At 38.5% G+C, this 13,149-nt stretch overlaps 1 protein-coding gene across 1 annotated transcript in view; it reads right to left on the bottom strand.

Annotated features, from left to right (window-relative positions):
* Nucleotides 1-13,149, bottom strand: part of ahr2 (aryl hydrocarbon receptor 2) — a 95,247-nt gene that overhangs the window by 11,461 nt on the left and 70,637 nt on the right. The window contains exons 3-4 of the mRNA XM_003446578.5: nt 3,937-4,127; nt 3,767-3,856 (exon numbers count right to left, since the gene is read on the bottom strand). Of these exons, the coding sequence (XP_003446626.1) occupies nt 3,767-3,856; nt 3,937-4,127 (281 nt within the window). The remainder of the gene's footprint in view (nt 1-3,766; nt 3,857-3,936; nt 4,128-13,149) is intronic.

Raw genomic sequence — 13,149 nt, 5'->3', positions numbered from 1 at the left:
GAGTTCACCGCTAACAAAGCAGTTCAGTTGTCATGCACGCACGCATACTCAAAGAAACAAACGCAGACACATGAGTCACACACAACTGCATTACTTAGTCATTCAAAATACCGAAACTCTAACATTTAAATCTTTCTTATGAAGTGATGAAGCAGCTTTTTTATTTTTCAAAAGTCACATTTTAAATGTTAATACTTGTGATGTAACTTTTAGGATGTACTGAAACAAGTCGGGTAAAAACCTGTAGTGCTGTTTGTCTAACTACAACAATGTCATGTCCGTACTGCTGAGTCGTGGCTTGTTTCTAAGGCTTGGTAACCATAGGGCCAGTTTACACACATTAACTAACTATACCCTGCCTGACCGTCCTGAGCCGTTCTAAATCTGAGAGCTTAGGTGGAGTACAGGGTTTAGTCAGACAAAAGCTGCTTCATTACAAAAAAAAGTCCACTTTAGACTCATGAAATCTCTATATATCAGCTGACCTGTAGGGTGTGCAGAAAAGGAGCACAAAACATTGCAACCTGCTGCAGTTATTTATTAAAGTCAAAGGAAAGAATCTGAATCACAACCAACTGTGGGTTTCTCCAAAATCCCAATTTAGATTAAGTGTTCGTGTGATCTATATGATCTATATATATATCTATATGAGCAAAGACAAAAAAACTTATAATGGTAAATGTTTTTATTTTATTGGAACCTAAAGCTGAGAAAAAGATTCACTGAAGCCTTGTCACTGGATTTTATGCCCAAATCTTAGGTGGAGTGCATGATTTATCCTGCTTTATTTAAAGAAGTGTGGTGTACCCACCAGTAATGTGTCTTTACTGCCTGCTGCTGATGTTAACGCCACTGAATTTCACTCGCTGAACAAGCAAAGTACAAAAAAAAACTAAATGTCAAAATGAGAAAAAGACTGACTTGAGACCAACTTAGAAGGTGGAGTCGTGTATTATAAACTGGTCAAGGCTGTGTGGGATCATGGAGGTTGAAGTAGCTGTTGTCTTTGAATGGATTCAAAAGGATTTAAGCGAGTCCAACGTATACGCTACGCCTAAAGTCTGTGTCAATGACTGCACTGCAGGACATGTAGAAGAACAGCAGAAGACATGATTCACAGCCAGACCCTGGCTGGTCCTGATACTGAATTGGACCAATCCATGCATGCCATGTGGGGCTGCAGGTATTTATTCAAGTCAAAGCAATACAAGTGACTGTGAACAAAATGCAAAATTGTTTGATTTACTCTGAAAATTGTAAAAATACTATTTTTGATCCTGCTACATCAATTTCAGATAGTCATGTAGAAGTGAAACATTTCAACATCTCTAAATGTGACTCCCTGATTGATTTTGAATCCTAAGTCAAATACTCCTTGTTAGGTTTTTTTTTTGGTGTTTTTGATCAGCTATTAAAAGTCAAAAGATTGTTCTAGGATTTACAAGCAGTCCTTGTTTGTGGGGAAAAAAGGAGGCAATAGATTGAAATCTGTGTGACCTGACTTTCACGGACAACAAATGTGAACTGAAACCCACTGCTTGTTAGATGAAAGGCTGAAAAAATGCGGCGGTGTACTGTTAAAGGATGTTTTTAAGAGGAACATCAGAGTTCAGGCGGTCACTGAAGTAGAAACAGGTTCTTGTGCAGTAAAAACTTATTTCTGCATGCAGGCTTCTCTTTTTACCAGCTGATTTTATCATTTCTGGAAACGGACCATTGTTGCTCCATAAAAGGAAAAACACGGCCCGCCTTCGGATTTAGTACATCCTTACTCTAAAATACAAAGACAAGTTATGTGCAAAGGCATAGCCTCACTGTCAGGCCTTTAGGTCGTTAAAAAACCCCTTCAATTTTAGAATCAGAATCGGTCGCAGTTCACAGGTTACTGGTTGGCTATATCCTCCTGAGCCCCAGCCTATTGAGAGATACTGTTTTTCCTGGGGTCTCAGGTGGACCAGTTTAAGTACACTGAGAATCCCAAGGAGACTCGCAAACTGTCATGTCAAGGATGATTTAATCTTATTTCACTGAAATACTTTGGAAGAAACAGTAATTCTTGTGAAAAGGGAAATGTGCCTGTAAAATGACAAATAGGTCCTTGATCTTGAGCACTGTATGGGTAATGACCCATTAAGTAATCACTAAACTAACTGTTGCTGGACGAGCAAACAACACATAGGTGGCAACTTTTAAAAGTTACACTTTCAACAGAGACTACTAGAACAACTGGACAATCCTGAGCATCTCGATATCACTTGTTATTTAATGCAAATATCCCTTTCTGGGATTTCATTACCTGGATGAGAATCAATTCATCAAGACATTAATACAAATGTATTTGTTCTTCTTGCTAGAATAAGATTTAATTTCAAAATAAACTCAAAATAAAGTCTCTTTAAAGTTTTAAAAGTGCAGCTTTTTATTCTAAAACTTGACTTTTTTTTCCCATGTTTGTCTTGTAAAAATAAATCAAACCTACACAGTGAAGGGTTACACAGGTTGAGGCCAGCTGAGACCAAATTGGAGCATATGTGCCCCAGGCTGCTAAAATGAGCAAGACACCTCTGGGCTACGGTTTGATTTTAGCTTGGCACACCAGTGTTATACTCTTGGCAATCATTACTGGCTTTGTGGTATTGATTTAAGAATGTTTGGGTTGTGCATGCTAACTGCCTACACCTCAAGTGTGCACAGAGGCATGCTGGGGTTGGCATAGGAGAGAATACCACTTCCTGTTAGCTCCTTTCATACTCTCCTGGTTGAAGTTACACACATTTTAGCTTTGATTCTTTGAATAAACAAAATCCGTGTTTATTTCTTGGTTTGTCATATAACAGTACCTATGATCCCCCCTTTATCAGCCACCAGCCTCAAGCAAGCAAGACTACTCAGCTTCTCCAGCTGCAGCTTGGTTGTTGTTGATGATTTCTTCGCTGGGGCTTAAATATTAAACATATTTGATTTTTCCTTTGTTCTGTGATTTTGAGTGTTGCCTGACGAGATGATCAGAAACTGAACCGTAAATGACACAAAGGTTGCTGGAAGTTTATCCAAAACATACATTTTCAGGTTGTTATTAAAATGAAAAACAGATTAGACCCCTTGTGAGAGATCTAGTTAAAAATCATCAAAATTTACTGCAAGAATTCCATTTTATTAAAAATTCTCATCATTATTGTGTGCACGTGTTTTTAAAGCTGTTTATTAAACCTCTGAGGTTGATGCCAAACCTAATCTTAGGCAACTGGAACATGAAATTTGTGTTTGTTGTTGTTACATTTTGGCAATGAGGGAACAGCAAAGCCTGCTTGGGATTCGCCAACATACAGGGTTGGGTAGGGATAGGGTTGAGAGGGTTAAAGGAGTTCTTACTTGGTATCTATTTTCTTCAGCTATGATTTCTATTCCTGACTTCCTGATGAGGAACTCTGTGTATAAACAGTTTTATGTTACTAAACTGTTACTGACCATCTGTTCATCATGTTTTTTTCCACCTGAAGTCTTGCATGATGGGTCATGGAAGGCGAAATTTCAAGCTAGATTAGTCCAAACAGTCGTTTTGTTGGTTTGCTGCCACTTTTCAGACTGTTTCAAAGCTTTTTTTCCAATGCTGCTAGGTGGAAATACATTTGAATTCTTCATGATAGATCCTAACACTTTTTCACATGCAAAAAAAATCAAATATTACTATAATATTTGACATTTTTATCCCACTTTTTATGTGGTGCAAGGATCTGAAGTACTGATCATAATTTTTCTTTTATACCTGATGGAAGCCGAGGAAGTCCTGAATGGTGGGGGACGTGTAGAAGACGTAGCCTTCAGCTGTCACCACCAACACGAAGCCGCTCAACGCCTGCAGATCGAAAACAAGCTTTACCATCTTCGTTCTATCAGAATGTCTGAAATGAGCCACAAGCACGTGTAAGGCGTTACCTGAAGCAGCAGTTCTCCCTCAGAGAAGTTCACCCCATCGATGGAGGTCACTGTGGAAGTCGTGAAGGAGGGGGCAGTGGAGGCTGCGGAGGATGGCTGCAGCGCCGAGCTCTGGCTGTTTCCTCCAAACATGATGCTCCGCTCGCTGGTGTAGCTGTTGGAGTTTTTGTTCTGGCCCGTCTTCATGGTGGCTGCAGGTGATGAAGATGAACAGTTAATTTGCTGAAGCTTTAAAACGGGTATGACATTTAAAACACCAACGAGGATTGCTTGGGGGGTAAAAAAAAAAAAGGGGGAAAAAAAGACTATTTTGCTTTGTTGTTGGATTTATTTTCCACTTTTGATTTTGTTTGAACACAGAAGACCCCACAGGGCCAAACCGAATGCAGTTTGAGACGTGCTAAACAAATAAAAAGTGAGGTTATGCAAACATGACTCTGACCTCATCTTGAAACAGCTGGCTGTCTTATTACAAAACTGTCAAATTTCTCAAGAATCTCTGATGAAATATGAAGTGAGAAAAACACCAAAAGCGGAACATCACTGTCTCTTTCCATCAGGGTGGAGCTGCCTCCTGCTTCCTGTCATCTTACAACACCGTAACTCTGCTCTCCCTTCTCTTCCTCTTCCCTTTCTGGCACTTATCGATCGGCTTTTATCGCAAAGAAAAACAACAGAAAAAAATAACTGCCCCAAAGCAGCTTAGCACACCCCCTCAGGGAGGAAGCAGGTGGTTTTCGAAGACGGAAGTCGGTCTTAAAGGGCGATGGAGGGACTGAAGGAGTCTGGAGCGTTTTTACTACACTCGGTTGGCTTGTTGGTTTTTACTGTTTGTCTCGCATTGATATTGAGAGATGCATTTTACACTTCTGGGTATTTTTTCTTTTCTTCAGCCTTGGTGTTTTACCGTCACAGTATTTTGCTTTTCCTTGTCTTGTAGAGCTTGTTGTAAAGTTTTTTTAGGGTGGTCTTGTGTGTTTTTTTTCTCACAGGGCATAAAAAGTCTGTGCAAATTTGCTTTTATATAGAGCAGCACTAAAAAAAGCACAGTGATTTGACAGAATCAAGCACTGGAATGCCTTTAAAACTCCAAATTACTAAATCTTGAAGCTCTAAAAACATCCTTAGCTCCAACATGTCTACTCTAAACATCAAAAATTACTAATATCTCACAGGTTCAGCTTCTCGATTTGTTGTTATGATTCAAGTTTTAGATAGCAAATTGAAATTGTTTTGGTTGTGGGGGGGGAATACAGATTTAAACATGAAAAATGAGTCGATTAATCAAAAAAATAATAGTGGCAGCCTTCACTCTGTGCAGACTGCTGGTTTAGAGTACTGGCAATGCTTCTGTCCCAGCCCAAGCGCTGGGTTTTGAAATTCAATTCCTGGAGGCTTGCTCAGCCCCCGTCCATGTTAAAAGTCCAGGCTGAATGAGGATAACAGACGGAGCCACAAAATTACCCGTTGGCCTCGGCGTTTCCCCCCATGGACCGAATGCAGCGGGGAGGCAGCCATTTTGGACGACAGAGCTCATGTGAAGTGGTTGACGGAGGCCCTGGGAGCCGCCGGAGAGGCTTGGATCGATCTGGTTTTCTAAGAGCACGAGAGGAGTTGCGTTGCAGCCTCTTCTCCAACAAAACAATCATAAAGCCATTTCGTGTATAATTTAGAGATACTGGATAAAAACCCTCGGATTATAACTGCCTGAAAACAAAAATCACACAGAGCTTTTTTAGAAAAGAAACTCTTCCCTGCAATGATTATGTTTGACAAGCTCAAACTTCGCTCTGAAATGGGGCCTTTAGCAAAGTCTTCTAAATGATTAAAGGCACAAAACTACAGGCTGTGGAAAAAATGCAACTCTATTTTAAAGCATATCTGCTAAGGCTTTTATTTTTTCCTTTCACTCTGTTCCAATGTGGATTAAACATGGGAAAAGTTTTAAATAATAAAGTTAGTTTAAGTGCAAGAAGTCCTTAAGAGATGGTTTTTTTCTACTCTTGGATCTTAATGATGTCATAGAGAGTGGATATCTCTATTATAGTCATTGGAGACACACAGCTCCCTAATTTATCAACTCACTGTAACAAGTATAGGTAAATTAGTGATGCTCTATGGTCGTAAAAAGCAACAAAAGTACCAGACTTGAGCACTCAAGCCAGAATTCGAACGACTCGATGATCTTTTATTGAATTTTTGACACAAAGTTAAATAATTCAGTCTTGATACGCTCTGTTTGGTTTAAGTTGCTTTAAAGTCAAATATGTGGTTAAATAAAACAAGCACGGAGAATATCAGGAACATTTTCCCAACTACTGGGATGTTCCAAGGGAAAGACTTCAGTTTGCTTGGAGCCATAAAAATACCACCGGAGCCAGATAATCTGATATTTGCCTGGTACAAAGACAGGAACATGCCAGAGGAAAAGCAAACCAGATGGGTTGGTTAAACACACTAAAGCACACGGAGAGGAAATGTACCAGTGCGGGCTAAACTGGGCACATCAGTGTCAGTGCGTGAGTTTCCTGAGAGAGAGAGGCAGCATTACATTTCAGAGTTTATATCAAAAGACACATTCTTGACCACACAAACTATCTGGTACACATAATAATCTGAGGTATGGAACACTTGGTACAAATATTAAAATACACCAAAAAGCCAAAGAAACATACCCTGCAGAGACGGCTACATCTTTAGCTTGGTAAAAGATATAAATCAGTTTCTTCTTTAATTGTTGTAATTAATGGTGCTGCATGGACTTGGCACTGGAATTTACCAAATGCTGGGGTGTTTCCAAGCTACGATATGGTATTATTTAATTGGGACAAAAGTAATTAATTAAAAAAAACTATAAAAATGACAACAAAAAGAGTTTATATGTGAATGTCACTACAAGTGGATCTAATGTCAAGATATGTCATGATACATTATGACAGAATATTGTACGATATGTGAGATATGATAACGTAAAATACGATAAGATATAAAAGGGTAAGTCATCTTGACACGGTAAGAGAAAACAGTTTAGGATAATGACACAATACTGTACGATACAGTGATATCATATGATATTTTACAATACAATAAGTCAAGATACGATACAGCATGACATTGATTTTAAGTTAAATGCCACCTTTGGTGAAGAAGCAAACATTAACAGCAAAATTCACGCCCTTTTCCAAACCTGCTCATAGATAGCACAAGATTATATAAGCAACTATACTAACAAATGCACAAACAACAATAAGACAATGGCTGGACTCTAAATAACAACAAAAGCATCTGTAAGTTAACAGTCTGGAGACTGTTCATGGAAAATTTACAGTGACCATTTGATTCTGTGTGATTTTCATCATGCAAAGCTTCATTGTATAAATCCACAGAGCACAAATAGCGCCATGATAAACCACATGACGAAAAGTTGCATTACAATGCTCCGTTTTTTTATATGATAGCATGATGAAATGCAGGATGAAGCTTAAAGCTCAGCTCAAAGATGATTACTGTTTACCTGTGGGTAGCATATTGGCTTCTTTTAGTAAGTTCCCATCGAGCACTGTGGGGTGTGTCAACATGCATACTTCAATAACAGACTCATTTTTAATCCCATGCTTCTTTGCTTTCTCCCCCATCTCAGCAAGTTTTCCCCCCGGTACCATGCCAAATGTTTTACTGCTCCCACGGCACGCTTTGCACAGCATTTAACATGATTTATGGGAAAACATAACAGCACCAATCGATTTCACGCCTTCTCACAAGTCTTGAATTTGAATACTGAATCCTTTTTTCTCGCAGGCCTAGAGCAGCATTTACAGGATCAGTCTGAGGAGTTATGTACAGACATGATTTTATTTTGACTGTGTTTATCGATCTAGGAAATATTTACCTGCTTAATGGGTTCAGATTCCCACAGGGAAGCGTCCCGGCACAACCATAGGCATTTAGGTTGGGGTATTTAGCAACTCTACGAGGGCAGATGTTGACAGCTATAGGTATTGGTAATAAAAACTGTACAAGAACTTCTGACATGGCTGATTTCAGTCATTCAGCAGTGAATAATGCTGATTAGCCACATTCCCAGGAGTCCAATTTGACATTTTCAAATTGTCTGCTATATCTCATCATCAGTTCCCATCACCAAAGATATTTCACCAGTATTTTATATTAAAGAAGAAGAGAAAAGAAATTCTTCCATTTGTTTTTGATATTTTGGTAACACAGGCTTAATAAAGAATGATTTTTGCTCCATTTTTAAAGCCATATTTCGTTTACCCATTTGATGTTTAACATGGAATTCTTTTAAATAACTGCATTGTACATTTGCATAACATCACTACACTGATAGGAGATTTAAACACGTAAGACCTCTCCAAAAAGTGTTTGCCACACAATCGCAGAAGCTAAAGTCAGGTCCAACAACAAAAAGATTCAAATCAGGAATCAAAGTGTGTTGGGAAGTATGGGGAGTGCTTGGTGACAAATAGGGATTATAAAAATGTGTAGAGCTTCTAAGGAGGGGAAAAAGACAAAGACAGGAAGTAATACAACAAAAGGTGTGCATAGAAAGCCAACTACTAAAATAAGACAGGAAGTAAAAACAGAGACAAAAAGAGACACTGGAAAAATGCAAAGAAACCACAGCTCTGTAAAGTGACTGTGAAGTCATTTGTCTCAGGGAATCAACTGAAATGAGCAAAACCCAGTCGATCACCAGACACACAAGCCTCATCTACAGTCTGTGGCTACAGTATTATTGTAGCCAAAGTAGCTTATTTGTCAGCAGGGAGCAGGGAGTATATACATATATATATATATATCAATGCGTCAACGCGTTAACGAGCTAACCGCGCTAACTCGTTCACGGAGATTTGCCGCATTACTGCAGTTATGGTGTTAACGTTATTTTAACGAGATTAACGCTGACAGCACTAATATATATATATGTATATGCATATATAAAACTCTATGTATACATATATAAATATATATATATATATTTATATATGTATACATAGAGTTTTAGGTAAGACTACTTTTCATGCTCTGTAAACATACTGTTTATCTAAGTGCACATTAGCCTGTTATCAAATGTTAGGTAAAGATTGGGTGGCTTTACTTTGCCTGTGAAAACAACAATGGTCATCAAGATGGTTTGTAAAACTGGCTTTCAAAACAGCCAGCGCATAGCTGCTGTATGTTTATGCACTTGCTTGTTATCAGATTACCGTTGGTTTTTGCTCCTAAATAACAGCGTAGGTGTGCACAGCGCTAAAAAGTGAGTCCCTGCATGTGTGGTATAGTGTCAGCACAGTTTCATTACCAGAGTTTATAAGGTCTGTACCCGTGTGTATGTATATAGTATATTCTTCCTATAACAAATGTTTATCTTATTGGCGATTGCCACAATCATATAAGGAAATTTAAATAATCAATGCAAATTTTACAGCAAAAATAACTTATATAGCTCCTCCTGAGCATGCTACTCAAACCATATTCCCCAAGCACCCATGATGTGAAAGATGGGTGGCCACGCACTTTATGAGCTGGGATTTGTCATATAGTTTCACACTTTTGGCTATATTAAAGATACAATGGACAGTGGAGAAAGCAACAGCATTAATGCTGCTATGCTCGTCAGGCTTTTCAGTACATCTTAAAAGTATCCAGCTTGCTGAACTTGACCAGGAATTTCTCCTTTCTTGTGAAATTTCAGCAATAAATTAAAGACAGTCTCTTTGCATTAGACCTGTGATGGAGGGACAACCTGTCCAGGGTGTAGCATGCCTCTTTCCCAGTGACAAATGGGATAAGGTCCAGCCCAACCACAACCTTGATCTGCATAAGCAGAAGAAGATAAGTGGATGGAATTGAAGACGCATGAAACAAAACAACTGCAACAAAACAGTTGATAACATCCAAAAAGTACAGCCCCTGCAGCTCATGCTGAGTTCAGAAAAACACTGTTAGTAAATAATCCTCGTGCTTCAAGAGCTTTACAGAGGAGTCTGTGGCTGAAGCACGTGATCCACACATGTGGGATTTATGCCATTCTTTAATTTCTTTCATTCGTTACTAAAGAAGGAAAGAAGAAGCTGCAATCAATCTTAGAATCATAATCATCTTATATACAGTAAATATAAGAAATAACCTTTGTTATGAAATAACCTGGCATCCTAGTGCACCTACTCGCTATCTCATAACACCTAGTTTGACTTCCTTTCTATAATACAAACATTGCTTCATGATGTAGGAATGCCAGATATTAATTTCTCAACAGATGACTCTAAATTTAGTCATCCACCATGTGAAGAAAAGTGACACTTACGGTAACGAAATGTACTGCAATTTAAACAGAAACTGGACAGGATGGGACTTGTTGTCTTAGTGAGACACACTTTATTGAACTGATTGATGATTAGAGGTGTAAATGCCAAGCAGCTGTCAATAACACAAACAATATGCACTGTATGTGTTAACAAAGATCGAGTTAAGCTGTATGCCAGCCAAAACTAATCACAAGAATTCTTGAAGTGTGCGTCTTTGTCTTCGGTTTCACTGTTGGCTCAGTGTGGTTTGAGTGCGTGTGTGGGGGTGGGGGTGGGGTGGGGGTTGAGCTGTTTGTCTGGGCATGCCCAGAGAGAGCCTGTAACACAGTCATAGCTAGAGGCATCTGGTTTAGTGGTTCAGCATCTAAGTACGGCAACAATGAGCTATTTTAGTCACGAAAAGAAGAAGACAGACGTGTGATTAACATGAGGAAGAAGAAAACATAAAAGAAGGTTGTGAGGTATAAATAGAGAAAGTGCCAACGTGATAATTGACAAAAATCAAAGAAAAAAAAAAAGCCACACAAAGAATTGGAAAATTCTTACTGCAAAAACAAGTAAGTGTTACAACACGATAAGGACTAGATTAAATTTTTTTTAAAAATAAAAGAAAAAAAGAGAGGACCGACACAGGTGCCCTGGGGAACTCCCCACTCTGGTAAAAAAACTACTTCTTTCATCCCTCTACCCAGATACTAATATTTAAAGTTAACCCATTCTGCGTTTCATCATTTTCTGTCATATACATACATCCTGTTCAAATAACGAGTATCAGTGTATGCACAAGTAATCCTTTACATTTCTCTAAATACTCAATTTCAGACAGATTTTTTTCACTCTAGCAGAGAAATAAGAATCAAGTTATGGAGCTGAAAAGCAGCAAAATAGCTCCCTTTAAAAATGTGAGATGAAAAATAAGTTGATTTGAAACAAAAAGAAAACAGAAACAAAAATAAACTCTAGACGACCTATGCAGGTGCCCCGAGGAACTCCCAGCTCTGTTTGTGATGTGGTAAAAACCCCACTTTATTCACCCCTCTCCCTCCAAAGCTTACATTTAACAAGGAACAGCTGACTCCTACCAACTTCCACAGCCCTAGTAAAACAGGAGAAGCCCCTCAATAGCACCCTCACCCCTCCACTTCTTCTTCTATGGCTTTTTTAATGGCAACAAGACCTCGCTACAGTTTTAGTGTAAACTTTTCAAAAAGAGCTCTGGTGCTCCTACTATGCTGTTCCCATGCTCATATTTTTCAGTAAGTAAAATTTCAACAGTAAAACCGTGGTAGAAGTATAAACTGAAGGGGAAAAAGATAAACTAAACTAAAAAAGTTGGTTAATATAATTTTATTAGATGTCAAATGAAGGTCAGTATGAGCCCAAAACCCATTTCTCTCCCCATTACTTATTTGAAGTAGCAACTTCAAATGTTATTCACGGAAGGATGGGTTGAAACATTGGCATGAAAATGTTTTAAGGATTAAAAATTAATTAAGAGTTAAATAATGTGCAGACCCTTTTTCCTTAAATATAGCTCATATCTAAAGAATTTTATCTGAAAGTGAGCACACATTTGTTTTTATTCTTCAGTCCAAATTGAAAGATATTCCATTTGTTATTATGAATAACTTTTTTTTTTTATTCGGGTCTGTTGTGTTTTTGATCAACTTTGCTAATTACTGTTGGTTCTAATATAACTTATTCAGATTTTGATATTACGTAATCTAAGAGGAAACTGCGCTTAGTAAATCTTACGAAAATACTTAGTAAATGCATACTAAGAAAATTTGCGGCTGAGCATAATACATTTAAAACATCCACATATAAGGTAGAGAAGTATTAAAACAATTCTTATGAGTTTTCTCATCTGTCACTGTAATTTAAGAGATCATTCTCACTTCGAGACACTCCATCTGTGGATCCTTTAAAACCATCTTTCGTATGAGTTCAAGCTTTCAGCGCTGAACCTCTCTGCACTTGTTGACCTCCTAATCAAACCCACAGTACATGAAATCATTTTAGGTTGGCACAAACCTTGAAACTCCCCCCTAACCTCCCCATCTCTCTTTTCTCTACATCTCCACAAGCCCACCCCCTCCATTCTCGAATCTCGCAACACCCGCTCTCAAGCACTTTGTGGTTTTTTCGTTCGACTTTGAAACCCAAGAGCTAAATGGAGTCATTGTTCTCCATCTCTTTGGACTGCAGAATGGAGCGGGGGGGGTGGACAGGGAATCGGGATCTCCGACACTCATGCTCTACCTCTCTCCCCCTCTCTCTCTCTTTTTTAGTTCAGCTCACTTTCTGATCCTCTCTGTGCAGGTTTGGGCATGAATGTCGAGGACTTTGCAAAAGTAGGGCTTGTCTGGTTAGGAAATCGAGAAGGGGTTTAGATTCAAAGCTCCAAGTGCTTTTGCATTTGGCGTTTGGCTTTAAATCAACACTTTGTGTTTTTAAAATGAGTCACTATCTGATTAATCAGTGTGGCACAAACTGTCATTGTTTGGGGGCTAATTTCATGCAGACTTGTGGAGCCTAAAATATACATTGATGTTTTTCAACAGATTGTCTGTACTTCCCCCCAAAAAAGGTTGCGATTAGCTTGAAAAAGCAGCCTGAAACAGAAGCCAGAAGAAGAACAAACTTTTAACCGTCTTTTTCATCTTGAATGCTGTTTTCTGGAAACACGTGACCGAAGATGTGATTGAAACCATGGAAAGCAGAAAAAATGTACAGACTCTTTTGAGAAATTCCCAATGATGGAATTGTTTTCCTTAAGCTTTATTTACATTTGGGTTCATTGCATTAAAAAAAGGTGTTTAATTTGTTAAGTATCCTTATTCACAGTATGAAATGCATCAATGAAAACCATCTCGAACAATAA

This window comes from Oreochromis niloticus, linkage group LG23, assembly GCF_001858045.2.
Source record: "Oreochromis niloticus isolate F11D_XX linkage group LG23, O_niloticus_UMD_NMBU, whole genome shotgun sequence".
NCBI classification, from domain to species: domain Eukaryota; kingdom Metazoa; phylum Chordata; class Actinopteri; order Cichliformes; family Cichlidae; genus Oreochromis; species Oreochromis niloticus.
The sequence above is the reverse complement of the archived record's forward strand: the minus strand, read 5'-3'. Positions and strand labels throughout refer to the sequence as shown.